Here is a 27,585-nt window from a genome sequence, read left to right on the forward strand (position 1 = left end):
TCTACCTCGAAAGGCATTCACCACTGCTGGAACACATTGGCTGCCTTGGGTGTAGAAAAAACGTCTTGTTGCTGCAGCACTCTGGTTGGCGGAAGAAAAGATGTGATTATAGTGGGCGGTCCATTTCAGGTTAAACTGGAAGCGAATGCCCAGGTAGTTGAAATTTTTGACTCGTTCAATTTGGATCCCTTTAATGGACCATGATATCGGCTTCCACAATTTGGAGAAAACCATAATTTTAGTCTTCTCATAATTAATTGTGAGTCGGTTAAGATCACAATAAGCGGCAAAGGCATAAAGGGGGCATTTCATCCCTATCTTGGTTCGAGAGAGTAGAACAGTGACATCGGCATATAATAGAGTGACTAAGGAGGTGTTGCCCAAAATAGGGGGGTGAGCCACATTAGCTGGGAGGGAGTTCGGAAGATCACACAGAAACAAAGAGCAGAGGAGCACGGGTGCAACCATGTTTAACACCTTTGTTTGAAATAATTTTAGTGGAGCAAAGACCTGAAGAGTTGCAGCGGATGCTACATGTGATTGAAGTGTAGAGCTTTTGGATTAGATAGAGTATACGGTTCTCAGTGCCCAAGTCCTTTAGCTTATTCCAAAGAAGCTGTCTAGGGGATGGCATGAAAGGCACTCTTCAAGTCCAGAAAAGCAACATAAAGCCCGGTGTTCTTACTTTTGCCATATTTCTCAGCGAGACATCTCAGGACTGCACAATGATCGCATGTGGAGTGGCCCTTGATGAAGCCAATTTGCTCAGGGCCCAGCAAAGGAATGGCCCATTCCGACAATTTCTCAAGAAGATGATTTGCATACAATTTTCCGGGGATGGATAGTAGACTAATGGGTCTGTAATTGGAGTAGACATTGGGATCTCCTTTTTTGAAAATTGGGACAATCATAGCTGTTGTCCATGCTTGAGGAAGTTGGCCATTATTATCTATTGTAGTGAAAAGAAGGGCTAAGATGGGGGCCCAATGTTCAGCATGGTTGATAAAAATTTCTGGAAATAAGCCATCGGGCCCTGGGGCCTTTCCGCGTTTGAGATTTCTGATTAGCCGCAAAAGATTGTCAGTGGTAACACGTGGCCAGTTAGGCGATACCTCCAGGGTAGGCATCTCAGGGTCTAAGAGTCTGGCTTTTGTGTCAAAGAAGATCTTGTTGTAGTGGTCCCACCAAGTTAAGGTGGAGATGGAAGAGGCCGGATTGGAAATACTAGAATTGCGGGAACAGCCTTTGGAGATGAGCTGCCAGAACCATTTAGAATTCTTGTTGTTAATTGCATCAGTCAGTTCAGCCCAGTTTCTTTGGGCAAGTTGTCATTTCTTTGTTGTCAATACTTGTCGAAATTGGGTCTTGGTTTGAAGAAATTCATCATAGGAAGATATAGAGGGGTCCTTCAATTACATTGCAGACCAAATGGAAGTCGGGGGTGCTGCAAGCCAGGGCTGGAAGAACTTCCTCCTAAGAACCTGCTGCAAAAGAACTCATCAAACACCTGAAAGGTTGTGCACGGAATCAAACTGTGTTACGTAACCTGGTGCTTGAAACAGGGAAAGAAAGAAAACAAAAGCACCAAGGCTATTGTTGGGGTATTTCTCATTTTCCCTTCCTAATAATTTCCTGCCTGCCACAAGAACACAGTCTGTCTTTTCTACCCTTGGCTTTTCATGTGTTTCTCTATCACACATAATTTTGTTAGATTTCTGATCTTCAGGTCATGATATATCATATTGTATCATACTGTAATCCTTTACTGAAATCAGTTGATTTTCTCCCGATTCAGACTATTTCTTCTCTGATCTCTTTACTCAACCATTATGTGTAGCCATCTAGTTCATTCCAAGCCCTTAAACAGAGAACTGCATCTGAAAGATTTATAACAGAATTCACACCCAACACCTAACCTCTCTCTTCTCCCTCCCCTTCTGTGATTTTTCTCATAAAATGTACAAAAAAATTATTTCCTTTTTGTTGCATCAGAAGAGGCGAGTTCTGACTCATGAAAGTTCATACTGGAATAAATCTTAGTTGTTTAAAGTGCCACTGGATTTCTGCTTTATTTTTCTTCAGACTCTGCCAATGTTTTTCTATTTATTTTCACTTTCTATTCATAGAACACAGCTCTTCCTGAACTTACATTCTCAGAACTCTTTCTTTGATTAGTTCATTCTTCTCTGTCTCATTCTACACCTTTTCTTTATTCTGGTTCTTCTTTGTCGGCCCCTTTTATACTATATACCCTTCACTCAGCCTCCTTGCCTCTGTATTCCCTTGCCCTTAGCTCTTCCGAGGAAGGGACCTCTAGGTATTAATCTTTGTCAGAGAATCTGGACAGTAAAGAAGGGAGGAAAGGGAGCATTATACGTCACTGCATCAGCTCAGCATCAGAAGCAGGATTGTCAGTCTGACTGAGGGGGGATGGGGGCATTGTTGGCACAACCACATGACATTACTTCTAGGGAAAACTGGGAAGTAATGTCATGCCACTCTAGGGATCTGTGGAAACTCTATGGTGGTATGACATCACTTCCTGCAATATCCTCCCTTGCATGCCACCCCACACTCCCTCCCCTCCCTCCCCTTCCCTTGTATGCCACCTCTCCTTTCCCTCCCCCAAACATGCTAACATGTTTGCATGGCATAGCATACATGGCATAGCATGACCATAGCATGCATGGCATAGTATGCATAACATAGCATGGCCCGCACCATTCCCACAGCCCATTCTGCCCCCCTCCACACATCTTGACTGGGCTTTTAAGCTTTTTCACAGGTTAGGATCGGAAGCACATGTTTCACTTGACAGGGGGCTGAAAATTGTCTCTGAGGCTTTGGGCTTCTTTTCAGCCAGAATTCAATTATCTCCTTTACAGTGGGTACCTCCCCCCCCCCCCCAAACAAAAACCACCAGAATACACTTTCCTCAAGTAGTATGAATACAGTGAGAGGATAGCTTCTTTTGGACTAATGGTGCTATCCTGAGCAAAGTTATAGCCTTCTAAATCCACTGAGTTCAATGCATTTAGAAGAGGGTAATTATACATAGGATGCCATTGATATTTTTCTGAACTGGTCTATGACTGTAAATAAATAAACTTACATAGGATGTCCCTTTAAATCTTCCAGTCTCTGCATTTTTACATATCAAACATTGCCCCAGATATGAACCTTTGGCAGCACATATACCAACAAATGAAACAAACTAAATGCATGTGCCATTTGAAGCTCTTTAGTCACGGTATCATTTGATCATGCTATATGCTTCTACCAATATTTTTCTTCAGAGGTTGCAGTTTGATCCTGGAAACTTTTGTGAAAGGAGGAAAATCGGGCCAATAGTTTAAAGGTCTAAACAACAGTTTATACTGTTGTATACATTTTCCACACTAGTCATCATGTTTTCTGTATGATTTTATTTAAGTTCATTTTAAGTTCTGACAGTGCAGTCCTCAAGAGAGTTGCTCCAGTCTAAGCCCATCACAGGATTGCATTGTGATTCAAATATGTTTTGAACTGCGTAGTTCTGAAGATGTGAAGGTTTTCACAGCTAACATCTACAAGACGCTTGATATTTACCAACGTTTTTCAGCAGTTTCTCCTTTGCAGAAACTGAAGAAGTTACAATTGATGTGGTTTATATTGAATTTTTCCCTTTGTGTAACTGTAGAATGAACAAGGCTTGAAGGCACACCTCAGATTATCTGTGTTGGAACACACTGTTATTCTTCTTAACTTGGCAGGAAAATTAACTATGAAGAATATGCCTTTCTTCCAACAAAATGCACAAGTTGTTGGACAAGAGAGATGAACAGGTCAGAATGGAGAAACAAACATAAGCTTGTCAGAACTGTAGCTTTATGGGCTTGCCCATCAATCAAGGATGTGAAAAGCTGAATAAGAAGTCATATTATGATGTTAAATTAACAACTTCTGTTTACATGGGCTGTGAAATTCAGAATATGTTTCCCAGAGCTTATTCTAACTTGATGAAGGATGCAGGGAATTGCTTTGGGTATCAACTGTTTTTATACTTCAAAGGGAGACAGCTCTTGTACATACCTCACATTCATTGCATGCCTTCTTGATATATATCGCATAAAAGTGGAAAAGCACAAAAACGCACACGGAGGATTTCCACTGCTTTTAATAGTCTAAGGAGTTTACAGAACTTCCTAGATATTCCTGCTTCATGGACTTATACTTCCCAGCATGCCCTTTTCTACAACTGCGCTTGTCCCACCGTGTCTGGCACCACCTTCTCAGCCAAGGTGAAGTTTTCTATAGTTTCCATCCACTTTAAACCATTCCTCTCATTTTTGTGCATTTGTCTTCAGAAGTGAGGTGGGTGGTCATGAAGAATGGACAATTGCCCCTTCCTCCTTTGGAATGCCATACCCTTCTTCCTGCAGTTCTATTGAGCATCAAGATTTATTTTTAAAATTTTTAGAAGGATTTTCATTAATTTGATTGATGGGTGTTCCCCTGTTCGTGATGGTGGTAGTTTTTTCGCACCCCTCCCCCGACCCTAAAATCTGGTTTCAAAAGTGCTGCTAGTTTTAAGTTGATGCTTAAAATTTGTATAGCTTTTTTTGGCCTTCAATGATGTTATGCTGATGTGTTGTGAGGTTGCTTTATTGTGGTTTTGTTGTTTGTGGAGGGCGAGTATTTGCTTCATACAAAGATTATACTCCACCTGCCTCAAGCTTCCCATCTTACTTTTTTAATATTCCCAACTATCTCTCCACCTCAAATCCTCATGTCCTCTACTTTCCGTTTATCCCCATCTCTCCTCAGTCAAAGAGCTTGTATTCATTTCTGACGTTTCAGGGCCATTTGCAAACATCCTATGCAGAATGATAAGCAAGTTTGCAGAGGTAAAATAATGGTGAGTAGAACCACCAAAGGGCTGCACTCCTTCAGCCTTCTGTGAAGAAAAAGCAAAAAAAATGGAATTGAACAACAGAAAATCTAAATCCTGGTAATCCATCTCATGTCAGGACTGTCCTGATGATGTGTTCAGAAAGAACTTGAAAACTTGCATACTGTTTTGTGTTATTTGGATTGGTCTTTTGCTTTTGGGATTTGCTTTAGATTAGCATGGCTAACTCCAGCCTCTGAGTTTTATAGAAATATTTGACTTTAACTGATAGAGGGATTCTTCACGAGCCTGGAATGGAATGATACTTATGCTGGTTCTTGTAACGCTTGGTAAGATTACCCAATTTGGCTCCTGTTGACTTTTCCCCAGCACATCAAGTAAAATTAATATCCAGTATTATGAATATGACAACTACCATGTTTTCTCTCTCTTTGCAGCCTTTTAAGGGATCTCTGTGTTTCCTTTGGTGTTAGTCATCTGATCAGCTATGTGTTTTAATATTTTACGTGGATGCTTTCAGTTTTGATGCTTCTTCCAGAAGACCAAATGTGTGCAAATTGACAACTTTTCCACCAGCACCATTGTCTTGCCAATGTCCTACACAGGACACTTACAAAAGCTATTAACATCCGGGCCTGAAACATCTTCCTTCCCTCCTTTTTTTCCTTTTAGTTGTAAATCTTCTAGTGTTTATTCACTGTTTTGGTTGGTATTAATAAAAGGCCTTATGGGTTTTATTTTACTATTTCAGGGATCTCATTTCTAAAGGATTGTTCTCTGTTGTCTCTAGTGCTTCCTACTATTTGTTTTTATTGATTGACCTTTGTAGTTTGGGGTAGGGTTGCAACAGTTTTATGAAATTGACATTTTGATCTGGTCCATTCAAGTCTTTGTTTAAGGTATTGTTTGTTCGTGTTTCTGTATGTACATAATGTTTTAATGGTTTTTAAAGACTTGTTTTTATTACTATTATTAATTTCTTTGTTGCTTTGGTAGTATTGGTTAGGGCAGAAAGGCATGGTATAAATTTTTAAAACAAATATGACTAGCATTTCAGAAATACCAGTATTTTGAGAGCCAGTATGATAAAGTTAGAATGGGAAGAAGCATGTGTTCCTGAAAGTATCTCTGTATGCATAGAGGGACAGGAGTCCTTGCATCTAATAATGGTTGTTATGTTCTTTTGCACATAAAAAAAAATAGCCAGGAGCAAAGAAAAATTTGTTATTTAGCTTGTCATGTGTAGGTTTTAAACTCTGTTCTGCTAAACATTGCTTGGTCTATTCTTCTGAACACTGCTTTATCAGCATATGACAAATGGGGAAGGCAGTAGAATTGTCCAAGGTAAGTATATATATGTTGAGCCTTGATTGGTCACACTCTTACCATCTTGTATTACTGTGGTTTTTTTAAACTGACATGTTAATGTTGCTGTAGCTGTTTCTCTAACATTGAACACTAATGGGATTAAAAACCCCTGGCTGGCCAAGATAGCCTGATCTTGTCAGGTCTCAGAAGCTAAGCAGGGTCAGCCCTGGTTAGTACTTGGATGGGAGACTACCAACAAATGCCAGGGTCACTATGCAGAGGAAGGTAATGGCAAACCACCTCTGTTAGCCTCTTGCGTTGAAAATCCTACTGGGTTGTCTGCAACTGGATGGTGCTTTACATGCACACAATTATTAAAGGGATCTTCATCACTTTCAGCTAATTTCAAGCTCCAGTAAAATTGATCACAAGGACAAATGAGGGAGGAATCAGTTAAAAAGCTACTGCCTTTGCATAGCTGTATCTATATGATGTCTCTGAAAGATGTTTTAAAAATTGTTAGGTCATGTTTCATTTTTTTCCTTTTATAAACCCAGATTCTCAGTATTGTCTGATTTCTTCAACTCCGCTCTCCACAAGAGCTGACAGTGGAATGCACATCAGTACAGTGCTTTCTCAAATAAGCATTTCTCTATAACCCAATCCACAAATGCATGAGAAATTGTCTAATGTATCCATTTGTATACCATTACTAGAAAGAATGCTTAAGTGAACTGAGATTGCCAGTCCCTGGGTTCCACACACTGATACAGTGGGATTAGGATGTTCTCTAAAAAGCATATTCCTATCAGGATTGGGTCCAAAGTGGATTCTATTCTATTAACAGCAGAGCCTTCCATTGGAGGAACACGTCTCTTCCTCTGTCGAAAGACTTCTTTTACCAGCAGAACATTCAGTTTCATTCCTTGGTCCAGTGGAATTTTAGATCCAAGCCACTATACTGAAGATCTGATCGCTGATGCTCCATCATTCCACTCCAGTTTTTGCTGTCATCCTCAGTGATAATCTTGTTGTCTTTCTCCTCCCACCCTTACACCCTATGCAGTTTGTACAGACTTCCCAGGGTTTCTTCTGAATACTGAAATGGCCTCTTTCATAGGTGAGTCCTTTTGTACCCACATTTTGAAATGTAATCTTTTTACAAATTTGAACACATCACATTTTGTATCCCTTTTCTATTAAATCTTGAGTTGCATAACTAATCAGGTATAAAGTTTTAGGAGGCAAATCGGAAAATTATATCATGCCATATTGCTTTTCCTTTTGTAGGAACGATGATAGGTCGAAGCATACCAGTTGAAGTTGATGAAGAGGAACTGGAATCTGCTGGTGAAAACAGAGAGAACTTGGTACCAACAGACTCTTGCACATCACAAGTATCTTCTCATTCAGTGGTTAGGCAGCCACATTTTTACAGGTTCCATAACCATGTAAATTGTCACAGTGCTGTGCTTGAAGAGTGTGACTACACTCTTCGGAAACAGTGCCAGGATTCTGGAAGGGGGATTCCCCCTGACCCATCCAGTGAATTGGCAGCCTCATCAGAAATTCATATGTTATCTATGGATAAAACAAACAAACTGCTAAGGTCTCAACTGTCATCTGAGTCTTCTGATACTGGACATAATTCTAGCGGTATGCACATTTGTCAGAATTCACTTGGTGAAAGTCAAGAAGGAACAAAACCAAGTCAGACCCAAGATAATAGACCACCACTAGATCTACCAGCAGAAGATGCAGGATATGACTCTCAGCCTCTGGATGTAATGGGTATCAGACAGCTAGAACCTCCATGGCCTCTTACGTCTGTGTTTAATCTACAAGACTTTCCAAGGCCACTGATGTCCAGAGAGTTCCCACAGACTGGCCATCAGCCATATCCCATGTTCCCACGAGTGCCTCATCCTAATGCTTCCCCACAGGCTCAGTGGCATTCTAGATGCATTCCAGATGACATATGCTGCCAGAATCCATGTAAGTTAATTTGCCATTATGCTTTGTTCTATATAGCTCAGGGTTTTGCATAAGATTCCTACTGTATTTTGTCATAGGCACCATGAGTTGCTGATTTCCATTATGTGTTGCTGGCCATCTTATGTTCCCAGATCTTCATAATTGTTATTGAGGCAGAACATTCAGTTCAATAAATCAGTGCCTGGACTTAAACCAAGGCGAAGACCTCTTCTAATAAATATAGTCTAGCCATTTGGTGCTGCAGTAATTGGCTTCTTCTCCTAGGGCTTCCTCTATTGCTAACAAGAATTCAGTAGCTTGCCTTCCTATTGTTTCTTGTCAGTATTATTAGTATATTTAGAAGTGATTAAGTACTAACGGCCATTTATGTACATGTGGTCTTCTTCGCTTTGAGCATGTATTCTAATAGGGTCTGATTCTGTTTTCCTCTCTTTGGCACTCACCCCGCTGTCAGATCTGAGAGTCCCTGTGTTTTCCGAATGCTCTGTAAACATTACTTTTTTCCTCTCCCTTTGCAGTAGGGAGCTCCTCTTACTCTACTGGCCACCATTTCAGGACAATCAGACGGTATGAGGAGGTTCCCCTGCTGGCTTCTTTTTTTTATTTTCACATTTGATATCTATTGATGGAGCTGTGAGTCTGGTGAAATTGACAAGGCTGGGTTCATTAAGAAACCTCTTGCCGGCATTCCTTCACTCTTCCTTTCACCCCCAGCTGCTACCATCTTTTTCCTCCCTCCCTCCTCTCCTGCAAGACCTTAGGGTTTTATTGCTTGGCATGATAGACCTTGCTCCAGCTAGTGAATCAAGCTGTTTCTATGAAGTATTGATAGACAAAAGTCAACACCCACCCCAAAAAAGTTGGCAGGCAGCCTCCCAAAATGGAGGTTGCATAGCAACAACAAAGAGGCAGGCAGGCAAAGACATAGTTTGGCTCAGACAGGGAAACAAAAAACCACCAAGAAAAAAAGAATGGTGTAAACAGGAAATCCCACTGTGAAACGAAGTTAGAGAATCAACTGCTTCTCAGCCACAGGGTAAATACTGCATGCAGAAATGGCCAATGTGAGGCAATGCAGAATTTTACTAGTTCATATTTTAATTTATTCTTTTTCTGTATGAAGATATCTGTTATTCATTACTCAATTTAAAACTGCTAAAAATTAAAAAAATAGAACATTGTGATGTCTGTTGTATTTCACTAATATGCATGTTGATAAAGTGATTATTGTCCAAGCTTTGCTAGGTTAGACGTTTTCTCCACTTGAGGTGAAAAGAAGCTATGATTTGTCCTGATGAATTTGGTAAAGGCATTTATATTTAATTATTTTTGTGGGAACAGAACAATGGTATCTCTTCTTCTCCTGTCACAACACACCCATCCTAGCCCATATGATAAGAAACATTGTAGAAAAGAAACTCAGCAAGGGAGGACCATTATCAAACTTTGGCTATTTCCCAACCAAAACAGGATGCTGGACTGGATGGACCACTGTCAGTGATGTAAATACAGATTTTTTATGGGGTGGGTTCAGGGGGTGGGGCCCCGCCCCTAACCCTCCCCAAGCCCTGTCCCCAGCCTCAGTGCTTATAAAAGCAGCTCTCCGAGGCCAGGGATGACAGACTTCCCTGCCCCACCCACCCCCCCACTGGGCTCCCAGCCGGCAGTCCTTTCTGCCCTCCCCTCCGGGCAGAGGCGTAGCTAAGGAAAATGGAGCCTGGTGCGAAATCTGAATTTTGCAGCCCCCGCATGGGCGGCCGCTATGATGCTGGCACAGATCCACTCCCAAACAGCATCACTTTCAATGGTGTTTAAACTAGGGAGCCCAGATTCTCCTTTTAAATCCACCTTAAAGGGAGAATCTGAGCTCCCCAGTTAAAACAACATTGAAAGTGATGCTGTTTTGGGGTGGATTATCCCCCACCCTGAAACAGCATCACTTCCAACGTTCAAACTTCGTGGGTCCTCAAGATTCTCCCTTTAAATCCATGCTGAAGGTGGATTTAAAAGGAGAATCCTGGGGAAATTTGGGAGGTGCCTGCTGTCAGGGGAGTGCAATTGTTAAGCTAGCAGCACCAGAAGCTTTAAGAGAATTTATCCTTTGGAGACTCTCCATGATGTTGATACCACCACCCAGGATTCAGTGAAGTTTGGTTCAGGGGGTCCAAAGTTATGGACCCTCAAAGGTGTAGCCCCATCTCCTACCCTGTTTCCCCTAATATAAGACATCCCCGAAAAATAAGACATAGTAGAGGTTTTGCTGAAGTGCGAAATATAAGGCATCCCCCGAAAGTAAGACATAGCAAAGTTTTTGTTCGGAAGCATGCCCGACAAACAGAACACAGAAAAATAAGAGCATCTCCTACTGAAGAATAGAAGACATAAAAGCATCTTTGGGAGCAAAAATTAATATAAGACACTGTCTTATATTCGGGGAAACACAGTATTAGCTCCCATTGGAAACAATGGGGGATGAGGCACCCCTTTTGGGAGTCCATAACATTGGACCCCCTGAACCAAACCTCACCAAACCTGGGTGGTATCATCAGGAGAGTATCCCAAAAAATTCCTGAAATGTTGGTGCTGCTAGTCTAAAAGCTGCACCCCCTACAGGCCAAAAATTGAAAAAACACTAAAAATACAAAAAAACCCACAAACAGGGGCAGAATTTTGGACATGTAACGAGGGGGGTTGAACCTGGGGGAAAAAAACCCCTCTTATCTACATCCCTGACCACTGCCTTGATCCAGCAGAGCTTTTGCCTCATGCCAACTCCCAACCCCTTCCACCCAGCTTGCTGGATTCTTCTAGAATTTTGCTTCAGGCTAAAAGCAGTCCTAGCCTGGGCATGATGACTTGTAATATAATCTAAATGGGGAAAAAATAAAAAGATGGTCATCCAGGCAGAAGTTTTCAAAAAGATATGAACAGGTAAGAATAAAATTTGTAAATTAGTAAATCCTGTATTGTCACATAGGAACACCTACATTGGGTACTCCTAATGTCTGTTAATTGCTAGGCCTGGACATTTCTAAAAGAGTACTGAAAAGGTGGGCCCACATCATACCATAAAGCTAGACTATGTTCAAATATCATGTTAAAGCATGATTTATGTAACAAAGTCAAGTTAGCTAGCCAGTTATACGTAACAAATCCTGGTTGGTACATAAATCATGTTTTGTTTCTCACCTCCCCTCAACCTTCCAGCAAGGAGAACATCCACTTAATATTAATGTACTGATGACTGAGTAGCTGTGGGAGGCAGTGCTACTCAACAAACTTATTTTAAAAATCAGACATAACAGTAAACTGCACTCAGTTCAAACTGTGGCTAACAAATCAGCTACACATTTGGTGCCAACAAATTCCAGTTCTTTGCATTCTTTGCATTCAGGTGTCTAAGGCAGGAGTAGCCAAATGTTTTTGGCCCCAATTCTAAAAATGCAACATCTACCCGTAAAGATACTGGCAAACATACTATATGGGAAGAGGGGAGAGAAAATGTTGGTAGTACTTGGCCAAGCACATTTGCAAGAAGCCATGCTCCAATGGTTCTGCCAGCAATTCAGGGATTTGCCTTGGACTCAGCTGGTGGATGTACAGGTCTGGGAGACAATGACAGACGTAAGCCTCATTCCTGAGGTTTTGCACTACTGAACCCAGCAACTCTGCCGTTGCTTGGATTGCTTTGGCAGAAACCTGTCCCTGAGTGTCAAGCAAAATGGCCTTGCATGTTGCTGTGGCTGTGCATGTCGCAAGTTGCCAACTCCTGATCTAGGGCTTGTTCAAACCATGCTTTAGAAACCATGGCTTTTTTTTGCCTCCTGCATTTGATCTTAGCCAAAAGGCTGAGAAGTTATGACTTTTTGAGACTCCTAAAGATAGCCCTGGTTTGCAGCACAGGCTTGAATAATTGCTTTGTTGTTTCAGCTGGTGAAATTAGTAACATAAAAATAAACACTGCTAAATCAGATCTAAATGCATATATTTCCCACCCCACCCCCCCATACATACCTTGCTTCTTTTCACCCCTTTAACATTTCTTGGCTTAACAGCATTACTCTAACAAGGCTTTCTTTTAAACCAGTATGCAATCTGAGCCACATTTCACAAGACCCCAAAATAAACCAGATGGTGTGTTCAGAACCAGAGGCAGTATATTGCTTGCTATCTCCCCACCATCTGAAGCGAGGCATAAAATTGCTTTCTGACAGCTTTTCACGTTTCCACTGATTACTGGGTAATCATCACTCACAATAGGGTTTTGCACTTAGTGTGTTCTAATGCATACCTTCTAGACAGAAGCAATCTAGTATGTGGTGCTCACAGTCAGCAATCTAGCTGTGGGTGCCTGCTTTCTGATATTCATAATAGTCTTGCAACTGAATTTCAAAGGCATTCTCTCAACAGTACTTCTTCGACAATGTATGTTATGGCTGCAAAGGGACCCCTGATATCAAACTCTCTGATATGTGAGTACTGAGGCAGGAAAAGGAGAGATACCAGTGTTTATTCCCATTAAAATGTTATGCTTGTGGAAGTACAGCTTCATCATCTCTTGTGCTCTTATTATGAGTCTTGTAGCTTCTTTAGTGTGTAATCTAACCCAGGTTAAGCACTCGAGCCTCAATTATTTCAATAGGGAGTTAATTGTGTGCCGAACTCTCTGCCATTATAATGAGCTGAACTGAAAAGTGCCAAACTGTGTAATACCCATAAGGTTTTCTTGAATTAAAAAGCAATAGTAAAACCATGAGACATGTAGAGCACAATCCAGCCAAAGCTACACATTAATCCATTGATGTTAATGGAGTCATTTAGCATGTGCTTCATTTTTTGCTTCTGAGAACAATGAGACTTGCTTCTCTTTTAAATGATCATAGAATCATAGGCTGATTTTTCATGGTAGACCTGCTGCAGCGCTTTTTGCCCTGCTTGTAACTCTTCAGGGCTCCCTGTTTCTTTCCAAGAGTCTTGGCAGGGTCAATGCATCATGCCCCAGCTGTTTCTTCACAAGCCCGGTCCTTTTCCATTTGTGCTGTGAGCCCTTCCGCAATCTCTTCCATGCATGCGCGGAAGAGCTCCGTTTCTCGTGTTCTGATTGGTTGATTCTCCCCCCCCCACTTACTTTCAGTTTTAAATTACTCTGAACACAAAACAGGCACTGAAAATCGGCGCCCTCCACCCCGCCCCTTGTGTAAAATCATGTGTATCAAAGAATTGGTGCCCTCCACCCCACTGTGCATTCCACTGTCAGCCCCTACTGTCAGGAAATTTTTTCTGATGTTTAGGTGGAAGTTCTTTTCCTTCACCTTGAACCCATTACTCCTGGTCCTAGTCTCTGGAGCCACCGAAAACAAGCTTGCTCCCTCACCAACATGACATCCCTTCAAATATCTAAACATGGCTGTCATGCCACTTCTTAACCTTCTTTTCACCAAACTAAACATACCCAACTCCCTAAGTCTCTCCTCATAGGGCATGGATTCCAGACCTTTTACCATTTTGGTTTTAATCCAAAAAGACAATTTCTCATGAAGAGTCACCTGACTGCAGTGTGTACTTTTTATAAAGCCTCCAGGTTCCTGCTCATAATATTAGAACTCAAATTCCGGCATTCTTACTTTTTAAATGACATGTCAGTGGAAGTTGCCATGGACTGTTTAATTGATTGTGAATCTTCTTCATTCACTCAGATGGTGACAATATCCTTTATCCTTCAGCAGTACACAGTGCATCCTAAAAGTGTCCTTGATCACACCCCAGTGCACAGTGAAGTTTCCTTTGGGTTCAAGATTTCAGCGGGCTTAAGTGTGCTTAATTTAACTCTGTATTAAATCACAGCTATTCTGTAGCATACTGAAATCTCTTGTGCAAAGGTTTTTTAACTAGGCAATCTCTTGAAGGGTTTTTTAATTGGTTTGATCTGTTCTTCACTTTATCCTAGATGGACAAACCCCCTACCAACGCTTTGCACATCAACCTTTACTGCAGCATCCTATTCCCGGCCCTTGCACAAGAGGTGTCCATCCTGCTCAGCAAATAATCCCAAATTACTCGAGCCCTTATTCACCTGACTGCGATGGAGAAAGACTTCCCCAGAGAGAAACCTCTTCTCCAGAAGTTTACAGATTACAGTAAGTTTGTGCTATTGAGCAATTGAACAGTAATGTCTGGGAAGATTGGAAATGTAATGCCTCATATTGCAAGCAGAGAATGATGACTGAAGTAATCATGTCGGCAATTGCCTACTGTTAGAATGCAGCCTCAGAATAATAAGACTGTCTTGTTAAGTGCCTGTTTAAGTAGTTGTGTGTGAAGTCACCTTTTCCCCAGAGTTATTTTGGTAAATTTTTTAAGTTCTGTCTGGCTTACATGAAAAGATTTGTCAAAGAGTTTCACTTACAGCATAGCAGGGGAGGGTGGTTATTTCTATCTCTGAATGTAGTAGGACCGCTTAGATATTCTTCTGAAATGCTTTTTGTACCCTTCATTGTACTTGTCTGTGAGCATGTGTCAGCTCCCTCCCCAGCCTTGTTGGAGAAGGGTGTGCGCATCTCTCTTTGTAAAACTAACACATGCACCTGGTCCCCTGAGCCACAACTTCTCCCTTGCCCTGCTCCTCTTGCCCTTTAGTCTTGTCCTCCTTTACTCATCATTTCCTCTTTAGGTGACAACTTCTGCCTGTGCAGCTGAACGTGTCTCCGCAACTCAGTTTGTCTTGTTTGCTTTCCCATTGCTTTCCCGCTTGTAGTCGACCCACGTGGTCAGCGCAAGAACGAGACGAGACGCGGAGATAACATCTGGTGGAGATCGCCAGCAGCGGGAGCGCGGAGGTCCGTGTTCCTAGCGAGTCTCCCGCGTGCTGGTTCCTGGCACCTTTTATTGTGATTCTATCGGGGGCGTGTAGAAGGGAGGAACGGAGGGAGTTCCGGGAGAGCGGGAGGTCGGGAGATCATCATGTGATGCATGATCTCACCTGGCTACGTGCGGAGAGGAGCGTAAGCGTCTGAGCCTAATCCTCACCTGGGGGCAAGACCATTGTCCCTGCGCCCGGTGACTGAGCCAGACAGTTCACGACCCGTGACTCATAGGGGGATGAGGAGTGGGGGTGCGGTGCGACCAGAAGGCCGTAGGAGCGTAGGTGTTCCAGCGCTCGACCACGGTGCTGCTGGGTCAGCGGTGCATTACTACACCCATTGTCTTCTTTTTCTTCTCTCAGGTTGCTGGATTTGCCTCCTCTAGTACTTTCCCCTCACTACTATGGTTCTAATCCCATTTTAAAATGCTCCCTTGAACACTTCTTAGACTTCGTACATCGGCAGAACCTCTTGCTTCCTACACCACAAATGTGCCTTTGCTTTTTTGCCCTTCAAAATGTGGTGAAGCTGATGAATACTTTGTGTTTGCTGCTTGTCTCCAAAAGGTTAATCCTTCTAAGGAGCTTTGGTCCTGCAGGAAGATGCTGTACTCACTCAGTCACATGTCAGAGAACAAGCAGTCTTCAATCCAGCAGCTTTTTATATGTGGGGAAGGATCTCTGGGAATTCTGATGAAGGGTCCTATGAAGTTCAGGTGCCCCCTCAGTGTACATCTTCCCTTTCACAGAGGTGTATGTGTAGAGCCATTTCTCCCCTGAAATTAATGTGAAAGGTTGATGTACGCAGTTTTCAGTGGTTATGATTTTTACTCAAAAACATTTTAAAATTATTTTAAAAGTCTATAAGTTGCACCAAGTCCTCTTGCATTTAGATCTCTTCTCCATCTAAGCAGTCCAGATCTGGCGGTCATTAAGGAAAAACTCTTGAAAGCCTGACATTGCTTTAAATTCCTAATGGCCCATTTCTGTTTCCTGTTCTGTCAGAACAATGGCACATTGCTAGTGGAAAAGCAGGTTGTGAGCAGAGTCCTTTGGTCCCTGCCTACTCTTCCTCTTACATCATATAACAGCTGAATCTGGAAAAGGAGAAAGGTTACAGAAGTATTAAGAGTGAACAAATATAAAATTATGTATTGATAATAAAAAAATAAATGGACAGCAAGAGAGGCAAGGTATTTATTTACAGCTGTCATTTCTGAAACTCAAGGCAGATAGAAGAATTTAAAGTTATGCATTCAGACAGCATGACAACCAATAAGTAATGCAATAAGGCTAGGATTACAGGATTAGATAACAATGGGACTAACAGACCACCTAAGCCAAGGTATATTATAAATACTGTAAACATATAATAAATGCAGTGAAAATAATATGATACCTAGAAGTAATAACTGCAGTAGACTATAACCCTGTTCCATTCTAAAGGTGCTCTTCTGGGCTGTTCCATTCTACTACGATTCTTATCCGTTTTTAAAAATGCTCCCTGGAACACTTCTGTTTTGCATATTCTATTGAATGAAAGAAGTGTGGGAGTCTTCTTGATCTCATCAGATAGGCCATTACACAAGTTGGGTGTCACCACAGAGACTTCATGTTAGCAAGCAGTTGCCGATCTTGCCCATTTGCTGTGTGGGGCCCTCAGAAGGCTTTGCTAGGGGACAACTACACAATCAGATTTTAAAATATTTTGGATCCAGGTTTCCCTCAGCCACACCACATACCACTTGCAGGCAATGGCTGACAAAAAAATAAAGGAGAGTTGTGGGAGGGACGGGAGGAGTCCCCATTTTTGTGGCTCCACATGCATAGAATATTCTGTGTGAAACAGCAAAAATAGGGAAATAGCCTTACCCCCCATGCAGTTTTAGAACTCAGGCAGAGGCAGGAATCCTTCCATCACCCATTCTGAGCCCATTTAGGTCCTCCTTTATTTTTTGGAAGCCATTTCCTACAGCTGCTATGTGGTTGCAGTGTGAAGAGGTTGTTCCGGTTACAGTATCAGGCAGATTCACACTAGGCTGACAAAGACCTTTCCCCCCCCCCCCCCACTTCCCCCCCCCCCCACCCCCCCCCCCCCCCCCCCCCCCCCCCCCCCCCCCCCCACCCCCCCCCCCCCCCCCCCCCCCCACCCCCCCCCCCCCCCACCCCCCCCCCCCCCCACCCCCCCCCCCCCCCACCCCCCCCCCCCCCAACCTCCACCCCCCCCCACCCACCCCGCCCCCCACCATGCCCCCCCCCCCACCACCCCCCCCCCCCCCCACCCCCCCCCCCCCCCACCCCCCCCCCCCCCCACCCCCCCCCCCCCCCACCCCCCCCCCCCCCCACCCCCCCCCCCCCCCACCCCCCCCCCCCCCCACCCCCCCCCCCCCCCACCCCCCCCCCCCCCCACCCCCCCCCCCCCCCACCCCCCCCCCCCCCCACCCCCCCCCCCCCCCACCCCCCCCCCCCCCCACCCCCCCCCCCCCCCACCCCCCCCCCCCCCCACCCCCCCCCCCCCCCACCCCCCCCCCCCCCCACCCCCCCCCCCCCCCACCCCCCCCCCCCCCCACCCCCCCCCCCCCCCACCCCCCCCCCCCCCCACCCCCCCCCCCCCCCACCCCCCCCCCCCCCCACCCCCCCCCCCCCCCACCCCCCCCCCCCCCCACCCCCCCCCCCCCCCACCCCCCCCCCCCCCCACCCCCCCCCCCCCCCACCCCCCCCCCCCCCCACCCCCCCCCCCCCCCACCCCCCCCCCCCCCCACCCCCCCCCCCCCCCACCCCCCCCCCCCCCCACCCCCCCCCCCCCCCACCCCCCCCCCCCCCCACCCCCCCCCCCCCCCACCCCCCCCCCCCCCCACCCCCCCCCCCCCCCACCCCCCCCCCCCCCCACCCCCCCCCCCCCCCACCCCCCCCCCCCCCCACCCCCCCCCCCCCCCACCCCCCCCCCCCCCCACCCCCCCCCCCCCCCACCCCCCCCCCCCCCCACCCCCCCCCCCCCCCACCCCCCCCCCCCCCCACCCCCCCCCCCCCCCACCCCCCCCCCCCCCCACCCCCCCCCCCCCCCACCCCCCCCCCCCCCCACCCCCCCCCCCCCCCACCCCCCCCCCCCCCCACCCCCCCCCCCCCCCACCCCCCCCCCCCCCCACCCCCCCCCCCCCCCACCCCCCCCCCCCCCCACCCCCCCCCCCCCCCACCCCCCCCCCCCCCCACCCCCCCCCCCCCCCACCCCCCCCCCCCCCCACCCCCCCCCCCCCCCACCCCCCCCCCCCCCCACCCCCCCCCCCCCCCACCCCCCCCCCCCCCCACCCCCCCCCCCCCCCACCCCCCCCCCCCCCCACCCCCCCCCCCCCCCACCCCCCCCCCCCCCCACCCCCCCCCCCCCCCACCCCCCCCCCCCCCCACCCCCCCCCCCCCCCACCCCCCCCCCCCCCCACCCCCCCCCCCCCCCACCCCCCCCCCCCCCCACCCCCCCCCCCCCCCACCCCCCCCCCCCCCCACCCCCCCCCCCCCCCACCCCCCCCCCCCCCCACCCCCCCCCCCCCCCACCCCCCCCCCCCCCCACCCCCCCCCCCCCCCACCCCCCCCCCCCCCCACCCCCCCCCCCCCCCACCCCCCCCCCCCCCCACCCCCCCCCCCCCCCACCCCCCCCCCCCCCCACCCCCCCCCCCCCCCACCCCCCCCCCCCCCCACCCCCCCCCCCCCCCACCCCCCCCCCCCCCCACCCCCCCCCCCCCCCACCCCCCCCCCCCCCCACCCCCCCCCCCCCCCACCCCCCCCCCCCCCCACCCCCCCCCCCCCCCACCCCCCCCCCCCCCCACCCCCCCCCCCCCCCACCCCCCCCCCCCCCCACCCCCCCCCCCCCCCACCCCCCCCCCCCCCCACCCCCCCCCCCCCCCACCCCCCCCCCCCCCCACCCCCCCCCCCCCCCACCCCCCCCCCCCCCCACCCCCCCCCCCCCCCACCCCCCCCCCCCCCCACCCCCCCCCCCCCCCACCCCCCCCCCCCCCCACCCCCCCCCCCCCCCACCCCCCCCCCCCCCCACCCCCCCCCCCCCCCACCCCCCCCCCCCCCCACCCCCCCCCCCCCCCACCCCCCCCCCCCCCCACCCCCCCCCCCCCCCACCCCCCCCCCCCCCCACCCCCCCCCCCCCCCACCCCCCCCCCCCCCCACCCCCCCCCCCCCCCACCCCCCCCCCCCCCCACCCCCCCCCCCCCCCACCCCCCCCCCCCCCCACCCCCCCCCCCCCCCACCCCCCCCCCCCCCCACCCCCCCCCCCCCCCACCCCCCCCCCCCCCCACCCCCCCCCCCCCCCACCCCCCCCCCCCCCCACCCCCCCCCCCCCCCACCCCCCCCCCCCCCCACCCCCCCCCCCCCCCACCCCCCCCCCCCCCCACCCCCCCCCCCCCCCACCCCCCCCCCCCCCCACCCCCCCCCCCCCCCACCCCCCCCCCCCCCCACCCCCCCCCCCCCCCACCCCCCCCCCCCCCCACCCCCCCCCCCCCCCACCCCCCCCCCCCCCCACCCCCCCCCCCCCCCACCCCCCCCCCCCCCCACCCCCCCCCCCCCCCACCCCCCCCCCCCCCCACCCCCCCCCCCCCCCACCCCCCCCCCCCCCCACCCCCCCCCCCCCCCACCCCCCCCCCCCCCCACCCCCCCCCCCCCCCACCCCCCCCCCCCCCCACCCCCCCCCCCCCCCACCCCCCCCCCCCCCCACCCCCCCCCCCCCCCACCCCCCCCCCCCCCCACCCCCCCCCCCCCCCACCCCCCCCCCCCCCCACCCCCCCCCCCCCCCACCCCCCCCCCCCCCCACCCCCCCCCCCCCCCACCCCCCCCCCCCCCCACCCCCCCCCCCCCCCACCCCCCCCCCCCCCCACCCCCCCCCCCCCCCACCCCCCCCCCCCCCCACCCCCCCCCCCCCCCACCCCCCCCCCCCCCCACCCCCCCCCCCCCCCACCCCCCCCCCCCCCCACCCCCCCCCCCCCCCACCCCCCCCCCCCCCCACCCCCCCCCCCCCCCACCCCCCCCCCCCCCCACCCCCCCCCCCCCCCACCCCCCCCCCCCCCCACCCCCCCCCCCCCCCACCCCCCCCCCCCCCCACCCCCCCCCCCCCCCACCCCCCCCCCCCCCCACCCCCCCCCCCCCCCACCCCCCCCCCCCCCCACCCCCCCCCCCCCCCACCCCCCCCCCCCCCCACCCCCCCCCCCCCCCACCCCCCCCCCCCCCCACCCCCCCCCCCCCCCACCCCCCCCCCCCCCCACCCCCCCCCCCCCCCACCCCCCCCCCCCCCCACCCCCCCCCCCCCCCACCCCCCCCCCCCCCCACCCCCCCCCCCCCCCACCCCCCCCCCCCCCCACCCCCCCCCCCCCCCACCCCCCCCCCCCCCCACCCCCCCCCCCCCCCACCCCCCCCCCCCCCCACCCCCCCCCCCCCCCACCCCCCCCCCCCCCCACCCCCCCCCCCCCCCACCCCCCCCCCCCCCCACCCCCCCCCCCCCCCACCCCCCCCCCCCCCCACCCCCCCCCCCCCCCACCCCCCCCCCCCCCCACCCCCCCCCCCCCCCACCCCCCCCCCCCCCCACCCCCCCCCCCCCCCACCCCCCCCCCCCCCCACCCCCCCCCCCCCCCACCCCCCCCCCCCCCCACCCCCCCCCCCCCCCACCCCCCCCCCCCCCCACCCCCCCCCCCCCCCACCCCCCCCCCCCCCCACCCCCCCCCCCCCCCACCCCCCCCCCCCCCCACCCCCCCCCCCCCCCACCCCCCCCCCCCCCCACCCCCCCCCCCCCCCACCCCCCCCCCCCCCCACCCCCCCCCCCCCCCACCCCCCCCCCCCCCCACCCCCCCCCCCCCCCACCCCCCCCCCCCCCCACCCCCCCCCCCCCCCACCCCCCCCCCCCCCCACCCCCCCCCCCCCCCACCCCCCCCCCCCCCCACCCCCCCCCCCCCCCACCCCCCCCCCCCCCCACCCCCCCCCCCCCCCACCCCCCCCCCCCCCCACCCCCCCCCCCCCCCACCCCCCCCCCCCCCCACCCCCCCCCCCCCCCACCCCCCCCCCCCCCCACCCCCCCCCCCCCCCACCCCCCCCCCCCCCCACCCCCCCCCCCCCCCACCCCCCCCCCCCCCCACCCCCCCCCCCCCCCACCCCCCCCCCCCCCCACCCCCCCCCCCCCCCACCCCCCCCCCCCCCCACCCCCCCCCCCCCCCACCCCCCCCCCCCCCCACCCCCCCCCCCCCCCACCCCCCCCCCCCCCCACCCCCCCCCCCCCCCACCCCCCCCCCCCCCCACCCCCCCCCCCCCCCACCCCCCCCCCCCCCCACCCCCCCCCCCCCCCACCCCCCCCCCCCCCCACCCCCCCCCCCCCCCACCCCCCCCCCCCCCCACCCCCCCCCCCCCCCACCCCCCCCCCCCCCCACCCCCCCCCCCCCCCACCCCCCCCCCCCCCCACCCCCCCCCCCCCCCACCCCCCCCCCCCCCCACCCCCCCCCCCCCCCACCCCCCCCCCCCCCCACCCCCCCCCCCCCCCACCCCCCCCCCCCCCCACCCCCCCCCCCCCCCACCCCCCCCCCCCCCCACCCCCCCCCCCCCCCACCCCCCCCCCCCCCCACCCCCCCCCCCCCCCACCCCCCCCCCCCCCCACCCCCCCCCCCCCCCACCCCCCCCCCCCCCCACCCCCCCCCCCCCCCACCCCCCCCCCCCCCCACCCCCCCCCCCCCCCACCCCCCCCCCCCCCCACCCCCCCCCCCCCCCACCCCCCCCCCCCCCCACCCCCCCCCCCCCCCACCCCCCCCCCCCCCCACCCCCCCCCCCCCCCACCCCCCCCCCCCCCCACCCCCCCCCCCCCCCACCCCCCCCCCCCCCCACCCCCCCCCCCCCCCACCCCCCCCCCCCCCCACCCCCCCCCCCCCCCACCCCCCCCCCCCCCCACCCCCCCCCCCCCCCACCCCCCCCCCCCCCCACCCCCCCCCCCCCCCACCCCCCCCCCCCCCCACCCCCCCCCCCCCCCACCCCCCCCCCCCCCCACCCCCCCCCCCCCCCACCCCCCCCCCCCCCCACCCCCCCCAGGCTGATGGGAATTGTAGTTCCTGAACATCTGGAGAGCCGCAGGTTCCCTACCCCTGTACTAGATATTCCTGGAGAAGATGTGGCAATATAAGAACTGGGGCAAATAATGCCCCTTCAGAGCCATTTCAGCCCAGGAAAACAACGGGGGAGAGGCAACAGCTCCTCCTTCCCCAAATCCTGAGGTCCTGAGCAGATTTCGGCCCCTGCAACTTTGAAAAACAGTTCCTCTAATCTCCTATGTGATTGTGAGGAATGTCTCAGGTCCATATTTCAGTCACACTTTCTCCTACCTATTCAAACCGTCCCATATTTCCTAAATGTTGAAAATAACTTTCGAGATTCAGCACACTTTTGATATTTGCAAATGGAGCTTGAATCACATCATGTGCAATAAATGTTTTACTGCACATTTTTGTTGTGTATCCTTTGAGGAATAGATACGAGTCTGAAAACTGCAGTGATTTTGTTATTCCTCCAGACAATAATAACTCTCTTGTAGAAATTTCTTTAGATGCTAGACCTAGGAATCATTTAGCTGGTTAGAGAAACAGCAACACTTGACCACCAAATTTGCTCTTGTATTCCCAAGACTCATGGGAACTATGCACAAGAGACAAATTGAAGTGTAATCCAGAATATCTGAGTGGCGATGCATCACCATAATTGTAAGATCACGAAGCCAAATCAGTTTCTTTACATAAATAATCAAATAAAGTAGAGCTTGTGGTCTTCACAGTAAAAGTAAAGCTGGGAAAGTTGGAACCCTTTTTCTTTTCTTTTTTTATCTAGGACATTTTTTGACTCATAACTTTCATGTGAACATCTCTCCTAGGTAAAGTCTTTATAACTTATTCTGTGGACACAGCTGCAGACATCATGAAATTTGTGAACTTTTTGTCTGTAAATGGATTTCATACTGCAGTAAGTAGTCCATCTTGGTAGAATGAACTGCAACCAAGGAAATGGTAGGGGCAGGGGAAAGAGAATGCATCAGATAGGGCACCAGCATGCTGAGAGTTTATTTTTGTTCTGTTTAATGTTCCTGACTACATTGTTGAATATTGTATTTAAGAAATGTGGGGAGGAACCAGGCAATGGCAAAGCGTCTCTGATTGTGTCTTGCCTAGAAAACCCTAGAAGGTCCCCATAACTCAGCTGCAAGTTGAGGGCACTTTCTACCACCATCTGTTCAGTTCTAATGTGAAATATGTATGTCTAAGTGCAAATTAACCACATTTGCGTTGGCAAAATTTATGGGAGCATAGTGGTTAAGAGCAGGTGTACTCTAATCTGGAGGAACCGGGTTTGATTCCCCGCTCTGCCACTTGAGCTGTGGAGGCTTATCTGGGGAATTCAGATTAGCCTGTGCACTCCAACACGCACCAGCTGGGTGACCTTGGGCTAGTCACAGGTTTTCTGAGCTCTCTCAGCCCCACCTACCTCACAGGGTGTTTATTGGGGGGCGGAGTTTGTTAGCCCCTTTGAGTCTCCTTACAGGAGAGAAAGAGGGGATATAAATCCAACTGTTCTTCTTCTAGTAACAGAAGGGACAGCATTGCTAATACATACACAGAATTATCAACATTTGGACTCTAAGGCTAAAACTAGTGGTATTAGAGGCATGCATGCACTTGTATTTACTTCCCTGACCAAACCATTCAGTTTTAAAGTGGCAGCCAGGGGTCTATTTGTTTTATACAAAATGGAGTGCTGGTGCAAGTGTAGCTGAACCCCTCCTATTCTTCTACCTTGTATTGTTGAACACACATGAAGTGGCCTTATATTGAATTAAACCATTGGTCCACCAAGGCCAGACTGTCTACTCAGAGTGGTAGCAGCTCACCAGAGTCTCCGACAGGGCTCTGTCCACATAACCTACTGCTTGGTTTTTTCAGGTAGAGGTGCTGGGAACTGAATATGGGACCTTCTACATGCCAAGCAAATGCTCTACCACAGAGCCATGGCCTTGTACCTTCTTGGATCATTTTTTTCTGCCATCCACCTCCAATACTATAACTGAAACAAGCTGAAAGAAAAACATTTTCGGATATGAAGTACAATAATGTTAGGATGGGGAAGGGCTTAGCTCTCCTCACTTGTTTTTTTTTAAATGAAAAACATCTACCTCTTTCCCTATTTCACATTTGAATATTAAGAAACATTAATCAATCTAACTTTGTTCCCCTGCCATCATGTCTAGCTTGGCCCTAACTGAAGGGCAAATCAGGGCCAAACACTTTGATATTTTGACAGATTTCTATGGCTACTGTTGTTGGCTTCTTACAGCATAAATAGAGTCTTGTGTCACCTTAAAGATTAAAAGTTAGCAAGGGAAATATCATGTCTGGTTTTGTTTTCTTATAGATTGATATATTTGAGGACACGGTTCGAGGTATTGACATTATTAAATGGATGGAACGAAACCTGAGTGATGTAAGTAGAGATGAAATGTAATCTTGCATGCTTATTTTCCCACACTGGCAGCTGAAAGAAAACTTGTAAGGTTGCCAATTAGAATACCATGAATTAAAATAGAAACTGCCCTCCCCTGTGGGTTAATTATTCATGTTTTCCTGCCCTCGTCTTCCTCCCCCTTTCTAATTTAAAAAGTGAGCCTTTGAGAGAGACACACACAGCTTTCTTATGTCAGTAAAACACGAGTCTCTACTGTAAAACAACATAAATTACACATGAATAAATACATTCTCATGTCGTTGTGTATATAACTTTGGGCCCAATCCCAAAATACTTATATGAAGATACCTACTTCTTAGTCACTTGGTAGCACTATCAGTGTTAATTATATCAAGTCACCTGTAGAGCAAGGGAAGCCATCTCCAAACAAATGCTGAGCCCCATCAGGAGCATGTGGGTTGACCACTGTTGAAAACAGAATGCCTGATTAGAGGGAGCTCTAGCCCTAGCCATCATAGTTTCCCACAAATTCTTAAAGCTGACAGGGCTACAAGACTCCACATGCCCCCCATGTGACCCTGATCCAAATTGTATGTCTAATTTTGTAATTTTGTATTTGCACAAACATATATGTGTGTGCCAGTATAGAATGCACTTTTTAGATTGATGAATTGGCCTCTAGTTCACAAAAACTTACATCACAATAAATCTTTAGTAAGCAGTTTCAGTTTACCCCAGCGTTTGCTTAGCACAAAACTGATTGTGGTGCTGCATGAGAAGTATTGGGATAACTGGGATTTGTTCTGCTGACATATTGTCTAGATTAGATTATTTGTCATATAACATGAAGCATAATGTCTATATTAGCAAAGTGACATTTACAGAGATGTATTAGACTAGCAGGGCACCCGTGTTTCACTATGCATACTTCATCACAGGCTCTCTATGAATTTTGGGGTGACATTCAACATACTTCTTTACAGCCTGTTTGTGAACTTTGGGGTGACATGCAACATATTTCCTCACAGCCTTCTGTGGACTGATGTGTTTGTTTTTGCATATTTTGCAGCAGCTTCCTGTAGTTGTCTTTTTATAATGCAATGTGTTATTGCTCTCTTTCACTGGGTGGGCTCCAAAAGATGTCATGTGGAAGCATCCATTGTATTTTCAGGATGCAGAAAGGAAGTGTTCTGACATTGGATGCTGATGAGTGAGAAGGCTGTGAAGAGGTTCAGGGTAGGGTTGAAGGGCAGGGAGCTGGACTGTACCGCCATTGCAGCACATTCCTGGGGACTCATCCCGCCACTTCAGAGCACGACACCAAGCACAGGGTGATCGGAGGCCAAGAGAAGTAAACTTGTCTCCACACTAATCAATCTGATGTCCATATGCAAAACCCGACAAATGTTTAGTAGTCCAAGGTGATAGTGTGGTTTGTAATGTATGTTGATAGTATTTGGCTGTAGTGGTGTTGTTAACGTGAGGATGGGTGGAGGAGTACTTTTTCACAGCCTGTCTGTTAACGTTGGGGTGACATTCAGCATACTTCTTTGCAGCCTGTTTGTGAACTTTGGGGTGACATGCAGCATATTTCCTCACTGCCTGTCTGTGGACTGATGGGTTTGTTTGTGCATATGTTGCAGCAGCTTCCTGTAGTTGTCTTTTTATAATGCAGTGTATAAAGCTGCATTTTTGTGTTTTCTGTTATTAATTCCTCTTCTTCCTGTAGCGGTTTCAGCAGAAGGGATAGGTCGCGTAATACATTGTGGAGGAACTGATGTTAGAGTGCATTTGAAACCTTGGTGTTAGAAGGACATGAAGCTGGTGGAAGTGCTTTAACTATTATCACCCTTAGAATGTTAGGTACAGCTAATGTCTGTGGACTGAGCAGTTGCTTTGCCCTTAGAATGTTCATGCAGATGACCAGAGATGAGCAGTGAAAACAGTAAATAGGTAATAAATCAAGTGGAAGTGAATATTTTGGGAAATCCTTTCTTCGTGAACACCTGGAGTACATAAGGAACAGGTGTGCCAAATTTCATGTGTGTGGCTTCGGTGGTTTTTGAGTTCTGTTGATGAGTCAGTCAGTGAGTGGTATTTCGGGTTTATATGTATAGATGTCCCACCAATACAATAACAAATCACTACCTGGACAGTGTTTAAAATGTAATTAAATCTAATGGGGGGAGGGGGGAGAGAAGTTCTAACTTCTGTGTAACCACTAATGCATAACCACTAAATCAAATTAACATTCCATTAGTATGCATGTAAAGGGTGGAGTGGGAAAAGCATCATTTTTTTTGCTTTGATAGGGAAATATTAACTCTTGCCCTTCTGTTCATAGTATTAAGAAGGGTTTGTTGCTACAACTAAGTATGTGCTGAAGTAACAAGGTCTAATGTCTAAAGGAACTGAGGAGACCCCACAGGGACTGAGCAAGTAGTCTTTTATATCACATTTTGTCTGTCCTTGGGGGGGGGAGGAGTCTGTTCTCCCTGCTTTTCTAGCTGGCAAGGTAGGTGAAAGCTGCCCCTCTCAGCTTTCCTATCAGAAATGTAGTTCACTAATAAATATTAACCTTTAATCGGTGAGTCTGCCACTTCCCTGGATAAGTTGCAATCTGTCCACAGTATACTGTAGAAAATGTAGAAAAATGTAGAAAAGCAAGACCTGCTGAGAAAGAGTCAGCATGGCTTTTGCAGAGGCAAATCCTGTCTTACAAACTTACTAGAGTTCTTTGAGGGTGTAAACAGGCATGTGGATAAGGGGGAACCAGTGGACATTGTCTACTTGGATTTCCAAAAGGCTTTTGACAAAGTTCCTCACCAGAGACTGTTGAGAAAACTCAGCAATCAAGGAATAAGAGGGGAAGTCCTCCTATGGATTAAAAACTGGTTGAGAAACAGGAAGCAAAGAGTGGGTGTAAATGGGAAGTTCTCACAATGGAGAGATGTAGGGAGTGGTGTCCCCCAAGGATCCGTTTTGGGACCAGTGCTCTTTAACCTATTCATAGTATTGACCTGGAAGTAGGGGTGGGTAGCGTGGTGGCCAAGTTTGC

General features: G+C 51.2%; 1 protein-coding gene across 1 annotated transcript in view; it reads left to right on the forward strand.

Moving 5' to 3' along the window:
• Positions 1-4,178: 4,178 nt before the first annotated feature.
• The window catches only part of TRAF3IP2 (TRAF3 interacting protein 2), a 39,854-nt gene continuing 16,447 nt past the window's right edge, over positions 4,179-27,585 (forward strand). The window contains exons 1-7 of the mRNA XM_048505715.1: positions 4,179-4,280; positions 7,266-7,319; positions 7,490-8,194; positions 14,142-14,331; positions 22,550-22,650; positions 22,945-23,033; positions 24,477-24,545. Coding sequence (XP_048361672.1) covers positions 4,202-4,280; positions 7,266-7,319; positions 7,490-8,194; positions 14,142-14,331; positions 22,550-22,650; positions 22,945-23,033; positions 24,477-24,545 — 1,287 coding nt within the window. The 5' untranslated portion in view covers positions 4,179-4,201. The remainder of the gene's footprint in view (positions 4,281-7,265; positions 7,320-7,489; positions 8,195-14,141; positions 14,332-22,549; positions 22,651-22,944; positions 23,034-24,476; positions 24,546-27,585) is intronic.

Source organism: Sphaerodactylus townsendi, linkage group LG01, assembly GCF_021028975.2.
Source record: "Sphaerodactylus townsendi isolate TG3544 linkage group LG01, MPM_Stown_v2.3, whole genome shotgun sequence".
NCBI lineage: Eukaryota > Metazoa > Chordata > Lepidosauria > Squamata > Sphaerodactylidae > Sphaerodactylus > Sphaerodactylus townsendi.